We start from the raw sequence: 22,869 nt of genomic DNA, 5'->3' as shown, positions 1-22,869 counted from the left end.
GCTCACAACGCCTCGCAGTCACATTAAATGTAATACCTACAATTCCAAGTGCTTGGCAGGGTGGGGGTCCACAGTTCAAAATATGTTTATTTTGGGGGTCACAGCCTAAAAAAGGTTTGAGAACCCCTGAGCTAATGAATGAGATTCTGACCTAATTTCTCCACAGGAGTGTTGAGCGGGAGGAAGCCCTGTTTGAGCAGCTGGTCCATCATCTCGTCGTCCTCCGTCTGGATCTCAGAGACCATGTTACAGGGGATCAGACCCACGCGGTCTCGAACCTCCGCCCTGTAGAACCCGTCTGTGTCTTTGTTCCCAAACACCTGAGGAACACAGACCAGATCTCAGGAGAAAAATACTTTGTACTTTGTCGTACAACTGTATCGCTCACAGACAATACCAGATTTTCCACTGAACAAGCATGTAATCCTATAGAAAATCTGCGACCGAAAGACATATCGTCGTTGTCGGGTGAAAACCTTGTATGTCCAAAACCGTTCGTTTGGCATTCATCATTTTAAAAACTATTTAAACTAGAGAAAACAGCCGATCTACAAGCACACAACGCCTCGCGGTGCGAGGCGTTGTGTGCTTGTAGATCTGCTGTTTTCACTACTTTTGTGCGACGGCCTTGTATGATGAAGCAGGGCTTTACTTTGCGAAAGAACGCACACATTTGAAACTTGGAGATACAAGGTTTTCACCCGACAACGACGATATGTTATACTTACTACCTTCAGCCACTATACATGGTCAGTTTAGAACAAAAACTCACAATATGGATGTTTGTTCAACAAATTATAAATTATGCAGGCTTTAGTAAATCAGAGCCACATAGCAAAACACATCCATCTAAAGTTATATACATTTTTAGTTATATACATTTAACCCTCTGGTCTTTGGCTGCCCCAACCCGAGATTCTCGAGATATTCCCGATGTTCCAAGCCGCCGCGCCCGAGATTCCCGAGATATTTGTTTTATTTCATTTAGTCCGACATCATGCTGGTGTTGATCTGCTTGAAAAGTAGCGCATCTTGTTTTGACCCAGAAACAGTTCAAACCAGATATGAAACAACGGATCTGCATTGGCTCCCATGCTAAATGTTGCAGGGAAATGCCCATCCTGATCCTGCCATGTGTCCTGCAGCATTTCCATACTAGCTAGTGAGCTTGTAGCTGTGGAACACTTGGTCACGTCAACATGGATTTTCCGCACACCATCCGTGCACCATCGTGCATGATGGACACACCGGGACCACTTTAAAATATGAAAAATGAAAAAAAGTGTGGAAGGGAACCCTCAAAGACGAAGTTTAATGAAAGCAGTCACTGAGCTTAATAGTCTTAAACGTATTTACTCATTAAGATGAAAACTAAAACTGCAGCATAGAGACAGAGACTCAATTCTCTGAGCCCATTTAGGCCTAGAATTATTGAATGCTTTGACCAGTGAAAAATAGCAGATATACAAGCTCGCAGCGCGGCACTGAGTGCCGCGCTGCGAGCTTGTAGATCTGCTATTCCGTGGCCAAATACATAATATCATTTTGGGGGTCCTTCACATGAAAAGGTTTGAGAACCACTGACATAGTAGTCTCTCCAGAACAGACTAACTGAGCTCCAGTTGAGTGAAAAGGACCTTTTCTTTGACGATGGCTAGCCAGATTGCTGACATAGAAACATAGGGTTTTTCAAAAAAATCTTAGAAGGATTCAAAAGACACTTATAGAATCGGGTCAAAATTCAAATTTTCACGATTTTTCAAAAATAGAAGATCTACAAGCTCGCAGCCACGCTGTGAGCTTGTACATCTGCTATTTTTCAATAGTTAAAGCAGTCAATAATTCTAGGCCTATAGTCTTAAACGTATTTACTCATTAAGATGAAAAGTAAAACTGCAGCATAGAGACACCCTTTGTCAAGTCCCGCCCATTGTCCCGCCCCTCTTCACACCCATTGGTTGCTGTGTCTTGGTGGGACATTCGGTGGGACACTCCATCCACTACCATTGTAATTCAGTTGCTTTGTACTGTTATTCTGTGTGTTCAGTTCTAATTTCAAACTTGGTTTCAGTAAAATGGAGATGCTCACTGGCAGTATAGTGACTCAGCATGTTTTTAAATGTTTTTATTTCTCCAAAAATGATGTTTTAGCCAATTGAACATAAAGAAGGCGGAACCAGGGTGGGACAAGGCAGAAAGAGCCTGCTGGTTGGTCAGTCAGGGACCAACCAGAAGGCTAACAAGCCTGTAAGTGGAGGCCCCTACCTTTATGATCTGTCCTTCTTTGAAAGGCAGCTCCTCGTCGGCAGCGTCGGGGTTGGGGGACATGGACAGGGGGTCGTAGTCAAACAGGGCCACAAAGATGCGGGTCAGTTCGTCCGGTTCCGACTCCTCGTAGTACTCTGGGGAGCGCCGCCCCCTCCCGTGTCCGTGGCTACGGCCGCCATAGCCGTCTGAAAACAAAAAAGAGAGAGCTCTGCTGCTACTATCTGCCTTCTACAACGATGGCAGGTAGTAGGCATTGATGGGAGCAGATGATGTCTTTGTTAGAGCTGACATTAGAGGGACATGAGACACGAAGAGCCAGAGATCAAACGATACGTAGCAGTGGCTTTGGTTTAATGTGCTTCGCTTTCGACGGCTCAGTTGTGTTGTGATCATATATATATACTCAGGAAGCATTTAGCACAGGAGTCTTCAACATTTTCAGGCCAAGGACCCCTTAGCGGAGAGAGAGAGATGAAGCAGGTTGTGTGATGTGTGATGCAGATTTTCATAGATAGATTCATAGACTTGTTTGACAGCACTGTCATCAGGCTATGTTGGATTTGTGTTTTTGTTAACTTGACCTTTCACTCTGTACTTGGTCTGCTCTTTTTTACCTCTACAACAAACCTATTTGCCGAAAATAGCCGACCTACAAGCGTAGATCTGCTATTTTTGGCTAAAGTTCTCCTCAGAATAGGGATGCGAGGGTTCAAGTTGTTAATTTAAAAGAATGATCCTATCACAAAGATTTGGAGGACCTCCTGTAGTAACTCTGAGGACCCCCTAGGGGTCCCGGACCCCCTGTTGAAGACCCCTGCTATATAGCATATATCTGTGCCAGAACTTAGAAAAAGAAACACGTCTGATTTCTGGCTTGATAAGACAGTAGACACTTCTCTTAACAGAACAACTTTACACCCCAGCTTAAATTATGCTTAGCAAAAACGTGCGCGACGTGTCGCAGGACAAAACTTTTCAACTGAAAAAAGGTGTTGAGATAAAGTTATTTTTGCTGAGAGACAAAGCGCACCACACCTTTTCACCGAAGCATAAATCAGGCTATGGTGTACACTGTACACACAGAAACATTGACACAAAGACAAAGGTATAGGAAGGACATGTCAAGCCAAGTCGTCTGGTGCAAAGGGAAAACTAATGACCATGCATGTTAAGGGAATGGAGGGGGAAACCGTAACATCGCACTACCGTTCATTGCTGTTTCACTGCCTTTATCTCACAGAGGCCGACTCATGCATGCTTTCCTTGGCATAGGCAATGACGTTTGTACTCAAGTATCAACGCAGAAGGGACATGCAGGGGCGTCACAAGGGGTAGGAAAGTGGGACTGGGTTACTGGGGCCCAAGGTGGAGGGGCCCTAATAACTTTATCTATTGAAAAATAGCAGATATACAAGCTCACAGCGCGGCACCGAGTGCCGCGCTGCGAGCTTGTAGATCTGCTATTTTTGAAAAGTTGTGAAAATGTGTGAAGATCTTTGAATATATGTATTTTTTTCTAACTCAAATTTTGCTTCTGGGGGTCCCTGGAACTAAATATTTTGAGATCGGGGTCCGTGGCCAAATACATATCATCTCGGGGGTCCTTGACATAGGTTTCTTGCACACATTTTCACGATTTTTCAAAAATAGCAGATGTACAAGCTCGCAGCGCGGCACTCGGTGCCGCGCTGTGAGCTTGTATATCTGCTATTTTTCAATAGTTAACATTCATGGGGGGCCCGCAGTGAATCCTTGTACCCAGGGCCCAGAATTTGGTGTGACGCCCATGGGGACATGCTTTACATGTCAGTAAACAGTAGTTTAGTATAGCAAATGAATGGATAAATAAATAAATAGAGACGCATTCCAAAGAGAACTCAGAAAAACCAAAAGCCACAGCAGTTGGTGGCTTTGCAGATATCAGTGGGACAGTGAGGGGAAAGGGTGAACCTGATATCAGACAGTCAACCATGCTTCTTATGGATCACCATGTTAACTTGAATGTTTCAATGGCAGAATTCTGGCCTCAGTAGCTCTGTCGCCCTGCGACCAAAAAGTGAACCAATTACAAAATGCAGCTGATGATGAATATTTCTGAATGAGATTCATGTTAGAACACTATATATTGATTTTTGATGGCAGCAGGTTTATGAATGGCTGACGAAGTGACGCCGATAAGGCAACGATGCACTAACTCATCCAATGACGTTTTCTTTCCTTCTCACTGTAGGTGAATAACTCGTCATGCAAAAAATAAAGAATAGGTTAAAAGAGTGGAAAAGGAGGCAAATGGTCCTGTGTGAGGGCAGGATGAGGAGAAGGAAGAGCAGGGTTTGATAGGCAGCATGGGGGGTGGGGGAGGGCAGTTCCTGGGACTGATGCTGTAAAGGGGAGGGGGAACATACAGTGGAGGCCAGGGTGATTCTCATTGTCAGGAAAAGTGGCCATCTTGTCTTCTCCCAGTCAGCTTGGAATCTGCTAAGCTAAAGCTAAAACAAACCCATTGGCTATACCACCAACACAACCCAGAACAACTTTAAAGGAAAAGATCCACCGTTGATATCACTGCAAGGAACTCAAAACAAAAAGGTTTTCTTTTTTTTTCTTTTTTACCCCACTGCTTTTTTTTCTCTTTTTTCCCCACCCTAGTTATTAGGCCTGTGACAATGGCCCCCAAATTTTGAGATACCCGTCCCGGAGGTTAAACCAAACACAACATAGTTTTTCCTCATCTCGAAATGGATTCTTGTATAAAAAATATTTTACTGCAAGTGGTGAAATTGATAAAGTTATACACCCCAAACTAAAAATAAAGCTTCCTCTGGGGGTTGAGACATATAAACCCATATAGATTCACAATGGAAGCTCTGAAAGGTTTAAAACTTGGTGTATAACTTCATACATCAATTTCACCACTTTTGCAGTAAAATATTTGTATACAAGAATCCATTTCATGAATGGGAGGCCTTAGGGATGAGGAAAATCTATGTTGTGTGTGGTTCTACCTCCGGGTAGGGGTATCTCGAAAACTAAAGCACTTTTTGACTGTTTGTCACAGGACTATATTTGTCAAGGTGAATTATCGATCTGGAGATGAGGCTGCATACCACATACCATATTGATGCTCTGAGGACATAGGCATCCTGCGTCGAGCTACACTGCCATAGTAAACATCCTCCTTGACAGTAGGTGAGAGGTTCCCCTCACTCCCCTCACTGTTACTGTCCATGGTGATCTCTACAGAAGACACCAATCACAGCATTACCATCAGAGACCCCGATCCCCCGATACCCCAAAACACACACTAACCCCCAGGGGCGTCACAAGGGGAGGGGGGGGGAAGTGGGGCTGAGTTACTAGGGCCCCGCGCTACGAGCTCGTAGATCTGCTATTTTTTTTTTTAGTCGTGAAAATGTGTGCGAATCTTTGAAAATATGTATTTTTTGAAGCGAAAATTTGTAAACTCAAATTCTGCTTCTGGGGGCGGTCCCTGGAACGAAATATTTTGAGATGGGGGTCCGTGGCCAAATACATATAATTTTGGGGGTCCTTCACGTGAAAAAGTCAGAGCACCTCTGACATAGAAACATAGCTTTTCCAATAAAACCTTAGAAGGATTTGAATTATTCAAAGACTTGGGACACATTTTCAAGATTTTTCAAAAGTAGCAGATCTACAGGCTCGCAGCGCGGCACATCGGTGCTGCGCTGCGAGCTTGTAGATCTGCTATTTTTCAATAGTCAAAGCACAGAATGTGAGTGAATCCTTGTACCCAGGGCCCAGAATTTGGTGTGACACCCCTGCTACTACCCCCTTTCAAACATGCGTAGGGGGACAAGGATGAAGGCGGTTTGGGGGGGGGGGGAGCAGAATACCACAGGTTCACTCTGGAGTTATTTGGTGTAAAACAGCAATGCTTTCACTCTTGTGACAAAGAGGGGAGGCGGGGGGGTCCTGATCAGGTGTACGTATAAAGCAAAGATAATGCATAGATCTACAATATAATGGTGTATGTACACTACAGTGATATCTCTGCCAAACAGCACATGGAAACAGTGCTAATGAAGATGGAGCAGCTGCCCGCAGTGTTACATCAATCTACAAGTTCATTTAACCACATGAACCCTAGCAGGGGGGGGGGGGACACGCGTTGTGAGCTTGTAGATCGGCCGTCTATACGGCAGTCGTGCTTTTCAGGCCGCGACCCCCAAAATAATCATATTTTAACTGGGGACCCCCCCCCCCCCCCCCCACCCTGACGAGCACTAAGAGTTGAGGAATTACATTTTGTATAACACGGTTCTATTGTGAAAATAGCAGACCTACATGCTCACAACGCCTCGCAATCGGCTATTTTCACAATTTCTGCCTAACTTTTAGAGGTATTAAAAAGTCCATAAATTGACACTTAAAAAACGTGCTCATACCCTCTATACACTTACTGTAAACTTTATGTTGGTTTGTTTATTGTTGAGTGAGAAAACAATGTTGCACATTAAGTTAAACATCTGGGGGTCCCGACCCACAGGTTGAGAACCACTGATCTACGGCAACGAGATTTGGTGGTAGGGGGGGGGGGGGGGGGGGGGGATACTTGCGGCCCTAGCATAGAGCCTTGTGGGACCTCGGTCGACTAGTGCTCAAGTGGTTAAGCTTTCATGTTGTCTAAGGCGAGAGAGAGGGGATGTTCAGCTCGGCTCACGCAGGCTAAAGGAACAACACATCAATACACGACAACATCAGCGACCCCTGCTGGTCCGGAGGCGGACCAGGCGTCTCCTCGGTGTGGCGACCTCACTAACCAATGGAGGGAATGGGCCGCCGCTGAGGCGGGGGGCCCATGTGCACCGACCTCCTCCCTGAGTGGTCCAGGTGGTCCGCCGAGCGTCCGTGCGACGGCGGGTTTCCAATGATCTTTAGAGTATAAGAGACAACACACAGCGATCTGTTAGAGCCCGGGTTCCCCCTTGTCCTGCAAACAGCAAAGCAACTACTGTATTATGAACATCCAATTTACTGTAAAGACATGTAAAAACATTAAAAACAACACTTAAAACTATTGAAAAAAAAAAACCCATAAGAGCAAATGTTGTGGCTTCCATTTGTCCTTAGGGTGGGAGAAAATAAGAGCGACAAACCCATGGAAAGAGAAATTAAATCCAGTGAACCAATAAACCATCAACGAAAGAAAAACAAAATCAAAAATCAACCCCCACACGACTGCATGGATTGGGGGTGGGAAGGGGGATGGGGTTAGGCAGGGTTCAGATGTTTAGCTAAAGACCATTTGTTTCGTTTCGTTTTGTTCTGTGCATGTCGGCTATACCTCGACGAGAAAAGTAAGTGACTGAAAGACAATGACAAAGATGAGAGAGAAAGAGTTAGAGTTAATGAGCATGGGAAAAAAATATATGATGAGACACGGTTAGCTGAGCAATTCTAGCGTCAGCCTGGGGGCCACTATCACTGCAGACTAAAGCCTTTATATTTATTTTTAGTTACGCACCAGTGTCCAAAAATAGAAGATCTACAAGCTCACAATGGGTTACGATGCAACGCATTGTGAGCTTGTAGATCCGCTATTTTTGGCATGCGATACTGGCGTGCAACTAAGTATAAATAGGACCAAAGGCTTAACATGTGAGGGATTTGTGGTTTCCCTGCAAGCAAGCCTCTGTAGTGAACAAAAGAGTATTCTTTGCTTCAAAGCCAGAGAGAAGGAAAAAGAGAAAATAGACCTAATATGATGCATATCAGCTTGAGGGCTGAAGCAGAGTCAAATTAAATCTGCACAGACTACAAAGGGAACAGTTCTGCTGTTGCTTTGTATGCAAGGCAACCAGAGTTGCTAGAAGATTCCAGCGCGACATAGAGCAATAAGGCCGCAGTACTAGAGGTCTAAAAGAAAAGTAAGATGAGACATGTCAAGCTGTCGGCTGGTGGAGAAAAGGTGAGGACAGGGGAGAAGAGGGGAATGGTACAGTGCATCCCCATGCATTGCAGAGAGACAGCCATTAGTTGAGCTGCCATTGTCCTTTTCCCTCAGAGACATGAGAAATCAAAACTTAGTTAAATGGCCTTTAGATAATCAAAAGCTTTACTTGAAAAAAACAAAACAAAAAAACACTCGACAATCTAAGTACGAGCAGACTAACACACACATAACAAAAACATCAAATAAGAACAACCATGAACATGTAATGCAACCTTTACAGAATCAAAGGAAAAGGGGGGATACCCATGAACAAAAACAAACCAAAATAAAGAAATGTACGAAAAAAGAATGGCTGGCTGCTTTGCTGATGAAATGTACAACAGCAGAAAGCACTTGAATCACACACACCAGCGTCTGGTCCCGGTTGAGCCTGGACATAGACTGTGCCCTAGCCTCTCTGTGTGGTCTGTAATAGACCCTGTCCAGTTCGTTGATCCTGCCCTCGCTCAGGGCTCCCTCCCTGGAGAAGCTCCGGGGCCCCGCTCCTCCTCCTCCTCCTCGCCCGGGGCCAAAGTGCTCCCTGTTCCTGAAGTCGCCCCGGTGCACCAACGACGTGGCCGCCGCGGGCGCCGGCGGCGCGTCGCAGAAGTCGTCCTCCACGCTGCACTGGCGCGTCAGAGTCCTCCTCCGGCCCATGGCCAGCGCCCGCCGCTCCACCGGCCCCTCGCAGTGGATGATGCGGACGGGCCCCCGCACGGGGCCGCCGCCGTGGGCGTAGTAGCCGCGGTAGCCTCGTCCCAGAGAGCCCTCCTCCTCGCTGCCGCAGTCCAGGCCGCTGTCGGGACTCTTGGTGTTCTGGCGGCTCGGTCGGCCCATCAGGCCGCGCTCCTCCGCCGCGTAGTGGCCATAGTGGCCGTCGTGGAAGCGCGGCGAGGAGGACTGGCGCTGCAGCCGGCGCGAGCCCTTGCCGCCGGGGGAGACGTCGTACTGGTCCTGCTCGTAAGCGCGGTGGTTCCCCCGCCGCTGGGAGCGGGGCGTTCCCGGGCGCCCTCCTCCGTCCTCGAAGCACAGGCGCTGTCCCAGGCCGTCCATGCCGCCCTCCGGCTCCTCCTCGGCCACCTCGGGGATGCTGTGGAGGCGTTTGCTACGCAGCGACTTCTGCTTCACCACCTCCCTCTGGAGGTCCCAGCAGTCTCTCTCCTCGGCCAGATCCTGCCGCTTGTAGTAAGCCTTTAGCCCGTGACAAACCCGGGGAGGCAACATGTATGTCCACATTTCCCCCCCAGAGTTCAGAATTCAGTCAAAAAAACGTTTGGTTTAGATTTGAGGGGAGGGTTTGTGCAGTTTTTTTTGAAGGTTTTAGAACAGGTAGGAAACAATAATGTGTGTGAATAGAAAAACAAATTGGGGGGAAAAGACAAAATAAAGACAGAATTAGTTATTTGTGGCAATGCAGTAAGACATGCAGTCTCATTCCGTGAGGGGGAATATGGCATGCTCTGGACAGGAAATCTGTGGAGTAATAATAAACGATAAATACAGCACTATGCATGAGTCTGGACAGTAACTTGTGTAAAACCAAACCTCTTTGGGGAAAATAATTATCCATACTACAAAACGAATTGACAGCCATACAGATACATACTGCTGGTGAGGAGCAAACAAAACACTGAGGTTGATGAATTGATGACAAACAAAAAGCCTGAAGCTTTGATGTGGATCTATGAAATTAACAACCCATTTAGGCCTAGAATTATTGAATGCTTTAACCAGTGACAAAATAGCAGATATACAAGCTCACAGCGCGGCACAGAGTGCCACGCTGCGAGCTTGTAGATCTGCAATTTTAGAAAAAGTTGTGAAAATGTGTGCAAATCTTTGAATATATGTATTTTCAAAGCGAACGTTTGTTACTCAAATTTTGCTTCTGGGGGGTCCCTGGAACTAAATATTTTGAGATGGGGGTCAGTGGCCAAATAAATATCATTTTGGGGGTCCTTCACATGAAAAAGTTTGAGAACCACTGACATAGTCTCTCAAGAACAGACTAACTGAGAAGGACCTTTTCTTTGACGATGGCTGGCCAGATTGCTGACATAGAAACATACATTTTTCAAAAAATCTTAGAAGGATTCAAAAGACACATAGAATCGGGTCAAAATTCTTAATTTTCACGATTTTTCAAAAATAGCAGATCTACAAGCTCGCAGCGCGGCACCTGTGAGCTTGTAGATCAGCTATTTTTCAATAGTTAAAGCATAAAATAACGATACACTATAATGTGTACCCGTTCTAAACGGGTTTTAAAGCATCTCCGCGTAGTGAAGGATGCATGCCCTAATAAGATGATGTATGCCGTTATTAATTATTTCTATCTACAGAAATGAAGAAATGAAAGAATGTGGCATGTTGTGCATGGTACTACCCTTTCTCTCTCACTCATTTATTGTCTACCTCTTTCCATCTTTCCATCTGGGACCAGTGATGACAATGATTTGCGGTTGTGTATGAAAAGGCACAGGACAATGGTGGGAAGGAATATAAAAAAGACTGTCATTACATCATTATGGTGCAATTCTGTTTAAATCGGCATGCACGGGTGCAATTTGAGATTTAAGCGTTGGGTTTTCGCTGCCACACATGTTCTTTGTGAGAGGAATTATGTTGACAGTCAGTGCATAAAACCGAAAAGGAAAGTCACACAGCTATATCCGAAAGGTGGCACACAATGCCATCATGATCTCTGGAAAGACACCAATGTGTGTCACAATCTCCCCATGAGAGGGAGAGAGAGAGAATAGAGAGATTGGTCTGTCAACCCATAAACACCCATAACATTTAAATTAAGTAGGGATGTCTTGATCAAATCATCCAAAACATATTTCTTTTCAAATCCACCAGCATGATCATTCGGCAAGTCTTCTCAGCATGTGAAAGACAGTGCTGTATTCTGCTATATTAGTTTTGGTGTAAGCTTTGACGATCATCTGTACTGTAAACTCTGTGAAATGGGCCAAAGATTGAGGAGGTTTTATACGGTGTTAGGGATGGGACGATATGAAAATGTCATATCACGATTATTGTGACAAAAGAAATCGCGATTTACGATATTATCACAATAATCAAAATCCATTATCCTGGGGCAGAACATTTTCCAAAAAATAGCAGATCTACAAGCCACAACGCTGACGCGTTGTGACACATTGTGAGCTTGTAGATCGCCAATTTTTTGGCAAAGACATCTGATAGAGAGTGAAAAAAAGACTGTATCAAGACAAGTACGTATATTATAAGTATTTCCCAATTATAGAGGGTTTAAGTGGTACCAGATATGTAGCTCGGCAAATAAAGGGTGAATTGATCCCAGGAGGACAATATCACGATAAATTAAATCTCCACGATACGATTATCGTAAGTGTTTTTTATCACGATAAACAATACGAGTATCATCCCATCCCTATAAGGTGTTAATCTAATATCAGTGCACACAGATTGGATAGTTCCGGTCCATCGTATGGAAGGATGCTCGCATGATCGCACATCCAAGACACTAGGCCTAGAGAGGGACTAACGCTCTGCATGTTTTCGCTACTTTTGTGCGACGGCCTTGTGTGATGAAGCGGGGCTTTACATCGCAAAAAAATACACATTTGAAACGTGGAGATACAAGGTTTCTGCCCGACAGTGACAACATGCACATATCATGTGCTGTTTTTCTTAGGCTACGCACATTTGTCTTGGTTACTTCTTGTTTATCATTTCCGGTAAATTAGCCCTTGGTGTGGTTTTACGTGTTCAGTTGTATTGCAGGTCTGAGACAAACAGCGTCATACTATTTCTTGTCAAATTAAGTTTAAAAACGGTATAAAGACCAATACGTAGTTGGTATGGATTTCTTCGAACGTGTTAGGAGCTTATGCCTTTAATTGAATTCATTGATAGCAGTCGCTATACTGCAATTATAAATGTTAGAAAAATTATGGTTGTCGTTGACTGATTTGAAAAGTATTTGAGAATTGAGGCATGCGTATTGCGTATACACACACGCACATGAAGATTCCACATGCATGACCTCCTAATGGAGATAATTATCCCGCACAAATTCAACAGAACACTAAACTTACTCTATATCAATTTTTTTTTACCACTACAAGTATGTGTTAGTCAAACTAAATGGCCTTTTTCCACCACAGATTCTTATGCAAATGCTGGTAATTTGGGATGCATGTACTGTACATTGATGTCACAGAAGTGTCATATGAACTGATGGCAACAGGGGTGTCGCACCAAATTCTGGGCCCTGGGTACAAGGATTCCTTCAATTATTTTGTGCTTCAACTATTGAAAAATATATTTCAAATCCTTCTAAGATTTTTTTTTATTATTTTTTTTAAACTATGTTTCTATGTCAGTAGTGATCAAACCTTTTCATGTTAAGGACCCCCAAAATGATATGTATTTGGCCATGGACCCCCATCTACAAATATTTAGTTCCAGGGACCCCCCAGAAGCAAAATTTAAGTTACAAATGTTCGCTTAAAAAATACATAATTATATTCAAAGATTTGCACACATTTTCACGACTTTTCAAAAATAGCAAATCTACAAGCTTGCAGCGTGGCACCGCGCTGTGAGCTTGTATATCTGCTATTTTTCAATAGCTAAAGCATAAAATAATTTAGGGCCCCTCACCTTGGGCCCTGGTAACTCAGTCCCACTTTCCCCCCCTTGTGACGCCCCTGGTCATATGAAGTGATGGCAACATAGAATCCGGTGGATGTTGGCAACAAAGAAACAGGTGTATTCAATCAACATTGATGCTTTCCAACCACACCAATTAAATCCAATTTTTAACACTATGTTACGATACAAATATTAGCTGACAAACACAATCATTCACATCAAGTTTTTCTTTCTTTTTTTTAGCTTCTCATAAACTCTCACATTAAGCTGAACAATAAACATAATTATAATGTTTTCTCTTTCAGTACAATGTCCTATATCGGCCATACATCCACACAAAGTCAAAGACAAGATCCCCACACTGAGAAAGAGTTACCGTCTACATTGAAAACAGAGAAATTAAACATTTGGACATGGGACAGACAAAGAAAAGTGAATAAATTCCATTTAAGTACTAAGTACTTAAATGAGATTTCCATTATGCACTTGATTTGCCATGACCCTTTCTTTGTAAACGCTATACAACACAACTCCAAAGTCAGCGTCATACTTCATGTTTAAAAATAAATAAATTACATACGTGGGGACATTTTGCTCATTTAGGCCTAGAATTATTGAATGCTTTAACCAGTGAAAAATAGCAGATATACAAGCTCACAGCGAGCTTGTAGATCTGCTATTTCTTTTAAAGTCGTGAAAATGTGTGCAAATCTTTGAATATATGTATTTTTAAAGCGAACGTTTGTAACTCAAATTTTGCTTCTGGGGGGTCCCTGGAACGAAATATCTTGAGATGGGGGTCCGTGGCCAAATACATATAACTTTGGGGGTCCTTCACATGAAAAAGTTTGAGAACCACTGACATAGTAGTCTCTCGAGAACAGACTAACTAAGCTTCAGTTAAATGAAAAGGACCTTTTCTTTGACGATGGCTGGCCAGATTGCTGACATAGAAACATAAGTTTTTCAAAAAACCTTAGAAGGATTCAAAAGACACTTATAGAATCGGGTCAAAATTCAAATGTTCATGATTTTTCAAAAATAGCAGATCTACAAGCTCGCAGCGCGGCACTCGGTGCCGCGCTGTGAGCTTGTATATCTGCTATTTTTCATTAGCTAAAGCATTCAATAATTCTAGGCCTAAATGTTTAAGAAATCGAATGCTCATTCAATGCAATAAGTAGTACAACGTATCAAAAATGTATCAAAATGTATCGCAAGCCAGAGTAACAGTCATTTTGCCCCTGGGTTACATCATCTATCTTTCTAACATGCGGCATGCATAGCCATTCACATGAGCTCAGCCTTACATGAAAACAAGCAGTGATAGGGATTGAACAAGGGGCTGGGTAGGTGGTGGGGGGGGGGGGGGTCATTTAGCCTAGGCAAGACTGAGCAGCTCAGCCACGCAAAGCCACGGTGGGCCTGAGCGTAGAGCCTGTGAGAAAGACAGATGCAACCATCCTCCATACCAGTGGTTCTCAACCTGTGGGTCGGGACCCCTAGGGGGGGTCGCCAAATTATTGTGGGGGGTCCCCAGACGACTAACTTAATGTGCAACATTGTTTTCTCACTCAGTAAGTGTATAGAGGGTTTGTGCACATTTCTAAAGTGACAATTTAAGGACTTTTTAATACCTCTACAACAATGACAAACCTAACTTGGCCAAATTGTCAAATATTAGAGGCAGAAATTGTGAAAATAGCTGATCTACATGCTCACAACGCCTCACGTTGCAAGGCTTTGTGAGCATGTAGATCTGCTATTTTCACAATAGAACCGTGTTATACAAAATGTAATGCCTCAACTCTTAGTGCTTGTCAGGGTGGGGGGGTCCCCAGTTAAAATATGATTATTTTGGGGGGTCCCCAGTTAAAATATGATTATGTTGGGGGTCGCGGCCTGAAAAGGTTGAGAACCACTGCTCCATACAACCCTCCCTGGCCTGGTTGGTCGCAGTGTTGATTTCCTCGACTAATACCATGACGACAAATGTTTTGTCGACTCCAATTTTTCACTGACGAAAACTAAATTAAAACTATGCTATGGTGACTAAAACTAGGACTACATTATATTGACAATTTCATCAACAAATAAAAACTAGACTAAAATGTTAGGGAGGGACTAGTGGAGAAGAGATCCAGTAGAACTAAAATACACTTTATGTCTGGTTACGCTCTGAGAACAGCAGATCTACAATTGCGACCGTAGGTCGCATTTACTATGAAAGCCTGCAGCTCCCGTGCGTCAGTCAGTCAGTCAGTCAGTCAGTCAGTCAGCTACGCCTCATGTCACACTCCATATGAACAAGACAGAAAGTTGGATGCTCATATGGAGATCCCAGATGTCATCGATATTAAGCCCATATCTGGGAATGCCCATATATGGACATATTGTGTCTCACGATAACCAGTGTGGCTATAAAAAACTAAAAACTAAAACTAGACTAACACTAAAACATTTCCGATGAGTAAATAATGACGTATGATGTAGTGAAACTTTATACAAAAGACTAATGACTAAAACTAGGTTTTCTGTCCAGATCAACCCTGCCTGGTTGGTTGGTTTGTGCGTGCTTTACCTTGAGCGTGTTGTGGGAGTTGATGCTGCGGCGCCGGCCCTCCTCCAGCTGCATCTCGGAGTACAGCTCCTCCTCGTCCTCCTCCATGATGTCAGAGAGGTCCGAGCCCCGGCTGCTCTCCGTGTGGTACTCCTCGCTGTGGCTGTAGTGGTGGTGGTGGTGCTGCTGGGGGACGGAGGTGGAAAAAGTATTCACATTTCTTACTTAAACTGTTTTGTATGCATCTCTATCGACTCTATGGAGTTAACATTACTCTAATACAGTGGTTCTCAACCTGTGGGTCGGGACCCACAGGGGGGGTCCCCAAATTATTTTGGGGGGTCCAAAGATGTTTAGCTAAATGTTAACATTGTTTTCTCACTCAACAGTAAACAGACCAACATAGAATATAATTGTATACGCCGGGGTATGTGCACATTTGTGACAATTTAAGGATTTTAAGACCTTTTTAGTACCTGTGGTCAAACATTGGTCAAATTTTCAAATATTAGAGGCAGAAAATGTGAAAATAGCAGATCTACATGCTCACAACACCTCGCAACGCGGAGTTATTTTCACAATGGAATAGATGGGGTCAAACTAAATGTAATGCCAACTCCTACAATTCCATGGCTCGTCAGGGTGGGGGGGTCCCCAGGTAATATGTGGTTATTTTTGGGGTCGCGGCCTGAAAAGGTTGAGAACCACTGCTCTAATACACTGTTTCCCAAACAGTGGGTCGGGAGTCGGGAATCATTTGTGGGTCACGGAAACATTTGTATGGGTCCCTCAATTTTTGCTGACCAGCTCTTATGCCTTAACTTCAAGGCCGGTCCATACTGTCTCCGACCACCAAACCTTTCGTCGGAAAGGTCCGGTTCAACTACAAAATGACGTCACTCGCAACTTCTGAAAAGCGTTGCCCCCAATTAGAGTTCGGAAAGCTGCACGTCAGAAAGTCGGAACTCTCCGACAAAAAGTTTAGTGGTCGGAGACAGTATGGAGTATGGACACTGGACAGGCCTTTAAGTTAAGGCATAAGAGCTGGTACTTAAAGAGGTGGTGCCATAGTTTTGTACGTTTTCTGGTTTTCATGTGTCTAGGAGGTTGACAGTACTTCATTAGGCCCCCTGGTGTGGTTGTTATGAGAAATTATGCATTCTCTTTTTATTTGGGTTTTTAGCTGGAGGATGCCACCTGCTGGGTCAGACGTGCCGTTCCAAAAACACCCATACTTATTACATCATAGAATCAACCCCTCCCCTAATTACCATTCACCCAACACACGTGGGTGTGGCTAACTTCAGCTGGGTCACCACCCACCATGATAACCACGCATACCAATGTACTGGTGGGTGTGGCCACATAAAAACATCATTTTAACTCTTTCTGTACACTTTTTTGGAAAGATTCTTCCTCCTAGTATAATCATAATAGTAGATAATCATGTTTTATAGAGAGGAAAATCATGGCACCCCATCTTTAAGATATAACTTGGGAAACTCTAGCCCGGGTTGCCAGCCTGCTCGCTCAGTTCCGCGATTTGTTTCATCTCTCCGCATCACAGTCTGGAAATGATTCAGTTGACTCGTATTTCCGAACGTACGTAGGCAACGTCGTTGCTGATTGGATGTTGTTCGAACGAATCAGAGTAGGGTTAGGGTAGCTAAGTCATCAGCCAGCCAATACACACTGGTGTATTTGTCCCGCCCCGCACCACAGACCAATAAGAAGCCACGGTTGGATTCCACTCGCTTTCTATGTCCCATCTCCCCTTGGAGATACGGGGCTTTCCAGACTGTGATGCGGAGAGACAAAACAAATCGTGGAGCGGAGCGAACAGGCTGGCACCCAGGCTAGGGAAACTCGGGATATGGCAGGGAATGAGTTAAGACAATCAAAATACAGCCCTCTGAGTCAAAAATCATCCCCTCCTCTTTTTACCATACAACAACAGCTGTGAGTGTGGCTAACTACTACTCTTTGTGAATTGATTTTATACCACATTGAGTCAAATGAAAGTAGGAAAATGGTGATTTCATGAACTCCTATAAATATATTAAGTTCTACCGATAGTGAATCAAACAAGAATATCTTCAGAGTTACTACAGGGGGTCCTCCAAATCTTCCAATCCTTTTTATATTAACCACTTGAACCCTAGTGTCCATATTCTGAGAACTGTTGCCAAAAATAGCAGATCCACAAGCTCACAACGCCTCACGCTGCAAGGCGCTGTGAGCTTGTACTGTAGATCGGCTATTTTCGGCTTGGTGTAGAGGGGGCAAAGAGCAGACTAAGTAGTGAAAGGTCAGAGTGAAAGTTTATTACTGAAAACACAAATTGACATGAATCCAAAATACACTGATGATCGTGCTGTCACACGATGAAACTATATGGAATCTCTGAAAAGGTTGTGGGGGTCCCTGCTTCACCTCTCTCTCAAGTAAGGGGTCCTTGGCGTGAAAACGTTGAAGACCCCTGTCTTATAGTGTTTTGTGTATAATACCTGTCTGCCAAGCTCTGAGCCTCTCAGGAATTCATCTACTGAAGCCCCTCTTCTCCTCGCATGAGGAGAATCATAACCGTCTTCTTCCTCATCAGAGTTCAGTGAATGCAGAGCATTGCCACGATCACTGAAGATGTTCCTCTTCTCAACCTGACACAAACAATACAGGTATTTAGACGTATTGTTTTGTATGCCATGCATGTAATGCTTGCGACCACTATTGCAATGTTTTGCTTAAACTATACAGGGTTCCCACACATCTTTACCAATTCATTTCCAAAACTTTTCCATAACTTTTCCAGAATATTTAACCCGATTTCCAGGACTATAACAATACTTCAGCTCAATAACGCTCAGTATGCCAGGGTTCTCAACCTTTTCAGGCCGTGACCCCCGAAATAATCATATTTAAACTGGGGACCCCGGCACCCTGACGAGCACTAAGAGTAGATGAATTTTGTATAATTTTGTACATAATTTTGTACATGCTCAGCATGTAGATCGGCTATTTTCACAATTTCTGCCTTTGACAATTTGGCAAATGTTGAATTTGTCATTTCAGAGGTATTAACAAAATCAATACCAAAGACAATCCATAGCTATTTTTTCCAGGACCTTCCAGGACCCTTGATACATTCCAAAACTTTTCCAGTACTGGAAAAATATTTTTCTAATTTCAAAATATTTCAAGGAATTTCATGACCGTGGGAACCCTGAATCTATATGATTAAAGGAGCACTTTACCCATCAACTAAAGATTAATCCAGTTTATTTCAGAAATACTCAAAATGTTCTTCACAAGCTAGCCCATAATGGTGAACTAAGGTAATTAAGAACAAAATGATGGTAGATGCTCATCAATGATCCAAACAGATCACTTGACGACGTTTACCCAGCAGTCACTCAGAAACAACATTTCATGATGATTTTACAATTCAATTACAATCCATTTTTATTAATCTTCCGTCAATCCGCTAATCACTTATTCAAGTAGTTATTTCACACTGTTTTGATTCATGTTACAATTGTAACATGACACAACAATTGTTACAAAGTTCCGTAAAACAGTGGTTCTCAACCTGTGGGTCGGGACCCCCAGGGGGGGCCCCCAAATTATTTTGGGGGGTGCCCAGATGATTATGAGATGCTTTTCTCACTCTTCAGTAAACACACCAACATACATTTTAAGTGTATAGATATAGAGGGTATATCTAAAGTAACAATTTAAGGACTTTTTAATACCTCTAAAATGACAAATTAAACATTGGCCTAATAATTCTAATAGTCTAATAATTATGAAAATAGCCGATCTACAAGCTTGAGCATGTAGATCTGCTATTTTCACAATAGAACCGTGTTATACAAAATGTAATGCCTCAACTCTTAGTGCTTGTCAGGGTGGGGGACCCCCAGTTAAAATAATTTTACACACATACCCGGTTGCCCTCGGCGAACACCCTCTGCGCGGCTTCCCTGGCCATGGCCTTGGCGAGGGTGTTGGGGATGGGGACTCCCTGAGGCTGTGGCAAGATCCTCTGAGGAGAGGGCGAGCGGCGCGACTGGAAGTGCGGCGGCGGCTCCAAGGTGTTCCCGCCGCCGCTGCGCATGCCGGGAGGCAGGGGCGAGGGTGAGCGCTCCCAGGGCTGGCCGCCGGGCCGCAGGCCGGCCTCGTGCTCTTTGGTTTCTGGCTCTCTGGCACTTATTAGAGGTTTGGAGGACTTGGACATGCCGGGATGGGGCTGGAAATGCTGCGGCTGGGGATGGGAAGGAGGAGGAGGAGGATGATGGCCTGACTGCGCCTGCGTCTGCGAGTGAGGAGGAGGCAGCGTGTGGGGCTGGGCTCGAGAAGGCAGGGGCTGGACCTGCGGCTGAGGGTGATTGGGGGGATAGGTGGACGGGTACGGCGGGTGGGCTTGCGATTGCACTTGGTGGGGCATGGGGGAGCGGCGGGCGAGGCGCGGAGAGCCCCCCAGGAGGTTGTGTGGAATGAGGGCCACGGGTGAGTCCTGGGACTCCCCTTGTGCTGATAACGTCCTTACTATGACCTCCCTGCCCTCCAGACACTGGATCCTGTTCAGCTCCACGGTCACATAGTCGGCCGTAGGGTACATGACCTCCGCTATCTGCACGCACACACGCGCACACACACACACACGCGCGCGCGCGCGCGCACACACACACACACACACACACACACACACACACACACACACACACACACACACACACACACACACACACACACACACACACACAGGAGGAGCCGGGACAGAGGTGGGCAAGAGGGGGGCAATTAAAAGTGTCAGTCAGTGGTGGAAAAAGTGTTTTACTTAAGTAAAAGTATCAATACTGTAATACTGAAATACTGGGTTAGGGTGCCCTCACACCAAAGTACCTATGAGAGTGGAATCCGCGTTCCGCCAATGCATTTCAATGAGAGTGAAGCGATTTCATGCCAGGAGAGGATTTCTGCAAAAAACGCTCCCTTCTCATTGAAATGCATTGGCGGAACGCGGATTCCACTCTCATAGGTATTTTGGTGTGAGGGCACCCTTACAAGTAAAAGTCTGGAATTCAAAATTTACTTTGAAAATAGCAGATCGGCTATTTTCAAACAAACTCAGTATAAAATAAGGCTAAAGTGGTTGATTTATGTTTTATAATATTATAATTTACATATGCAAAGTAACTAGTAAAGTTTTCAAATAAATGTAGTGAAGTAAAAGCACAATATTTGGATCCCAGATGTTGTGGAGTAGAAGTAAAAGTACTGGAAATCGGAACTACTCAAGTAAAGTACAAATACCTCGAAATTGTTCATACGTACGCTACTTGAATAAATGTACTTAGTTTCTTTACACTGCTGTCAAAGTATCAGTGTCCAAGTGGTCTGAGAGCCCTTTTTGACCTACTGTAGGACTATGTGCAGCTTTTGCGTCCATTTATGAAGATTATACAAAAGATGTACAATAACATGAATCATCAATACATAAACATGGCAAAAAAAAAACTCCTGGTGAAGGTGACTGTAACTTGTACAAACACAAAGCTTTATATTTATTGTAACTATAGCGCCCCGTTTCAGACAAATTGGGGCGGGTAATATGATTCATGTTTGCCTGCCTCCCTAGCTCTCCCCCTCCAAAATAATGTTCTGATGACTCAATCCTGAGTGGCTGGAAGGACACACATGTGTAGGCTACACACACGATGACACAGACACGACAAAGGCCACACATCTCTGGCTGAGTATGTGGGATGCAGCGATGACACACCTAAACATTACCGCTGCTGTTAAAAGAGACGGAGAGCCAATTACAGCCTTTATTGTTTGCAAACCGCCTTACATAACTGCTGTTGCCATGGGCAAGACTTGTCAGTCTTCTATCAATTGTGTCCAGCAGATGGCGGCACAGTCACGTTAAACCCGACAATGATGGAGATTTGAACAGCTGACCAGTGTTGATTTTGTTGACTAAAACTATGACGAAAATTGTTTGTCGACTGCGTTTTTTTTCACTGACGGAAACTAAATAAAAACTAAGCTTTGATGACTAAAACTAATATTGAAAATTTCGTCAACAAAGTAAAAACTAGACTAAAACGTTAGAGAGGGACTAGTGGAGAAGAGAGTCACTTTATGTTTGGTTGCTCTCAGGTGTTGCGTGCTGAAAATAGCAGATCTACAAGCTCACAGCGCGTCGACGCGTTGTGAGCTTGTAGATCGGCTATTTTCAGTACGCAAGTGTAAAATCAGGCAGGCCATCAAGGCCTGCCAAAATACATTTTAGTTGACTAAATCAACTGTAGATGTTGTCGCCTAAAATCTTATGAAATTCAGTCAACTAAAACTAGACTAAAACTAGAACCTTTCAGTTGACTAAATTATGACTACAACTAAATTACATTTTATTCAAAAGTTCATTCAAAACTACATTTTAATTTGCTGTCAAAAACAACGCTGCAGCTGACACTGTCAGAATACACACAGAAAACAGCCTTATAAATCATATTTATGCCTACCTTTTGTCCCTTTGTGCATACTATATAGCCAATCACACTGGCACCATTAGAGGTCCCCGAAGGGGTCAGGGGTGGGGGTTTCCATCTGATCTGCACGACCCCAGGTGTTTGACCAACCTGGACCTGCACCTCCTGGGGAGGGAAAGGGGGACCTGGGGAACACAGTACACACGCTATTTAGGCCTAGAATTATTGAATGCTTTAACCAGTGAAAAATAGCAGATATACAAGCTCACAGCGCGGCACCGAGTGCCGCGCTGCGAGCTTGTAGATCTGCTATTTTTGTAAAAAGTCGTGAAAATGTGTGCAAATCTTTGAATACCGGTATATGTATTTTCAAAGCGAACGTTTGTAACTCAAAGTTTGCTTCTGGGTGGTCCCTGGAACTAGATATTTTGAGATGGGGGTCCGTGGCCAAATAAACATCATTTTGGGGGTCCTTCACATGAAAAGGTTTGAGCACCACTGACATAGTAGTCTCTCAAGAACAGACTAACTGAGCTCCAGTTAAGTGAAAAGGACCTTTTCTTTGACGATGGCTGGCCAGATTGCTGACATAGAAACAGGTTTTTTCCAAAAATCTTAGAAGGATTCAAAAGACACTTATAGAATCGGGTCAAAATTCTAATTTTCACGATTTTTCAAAAATAGCAGATCTACAAGCTTGCAGCGTGGCACTCGGTGCCGCGCTGTGAGCTTGTATATCTGCTATTTTTTGTATATTTAAAGCATAAAATATTGCGTCATAATGTGTTCAGGCCTAAATGGGTTAAAGACTTGTGATTTTTGCAAGTCGACTCGACTCAGTAAAAACTTTATCGTTTGACGACGTCATCACATCACACACAACCCCCCCAATTATTTTATAAAGTTTAAGTATATAGAGGGTACCT

The 22,869-nt window shown here is 43.9% G+C and overlaps 1 protein-coding gene across 1 annotated transcript in view; it reads right to left on the bottom strand.

Annotated features, from left to right (window-relative positions):
* The window catches only part of rimbp2b (RIMS binding protein 2b), a gene marked incomplete at both ends in the record, with an annotated part of 127,062 nt that overhangs the window by 9,102 nt on the left and 95,091 nt on the right, over positions 1–22,869 (bottom strand). The window contains 9 exon segments of the mRNA XM_080737949.1: positions 152–320; positions 2,266–2,453; positions 5,383–5,505; positions 7,071–7,182; positions 8,612–9,433; positions 15,468–15,629; positions 17,954–18,103; positions 19,390–20,076; positions 21,977–22,128. Coding sequence (XP_080594075.1) covers positions 152–320; positions 2,266–2,453; positions 5,383–5,505; positions 7,071–7,182; positions 8,612–9,433; positions 15,468–15,629; positions 17,954–18,103; positions 19,390–20,076; positions 21,977–22,128 — 2,565 coding nt within the window.

This window comes from Nannobrachium achirus, assembly GCF_963921795.1.
Source record: "Nannobrachium achirus genome assembly, chromosome: 12".
In the NCBI taxonomy this organism is placed as follows: domain Eukaryota; kingdom Metazoa; phylum Chordata; class Actinopteri; order Myctophiformes; family Myctophidae; genus Nannobrachium; species Nannobrachium achirus.
The sequence above is the reverse complement of the archived record's forward strand: the minus strand, read 5'-3'. Positions and strand labels throughout refer to the sequence as shown.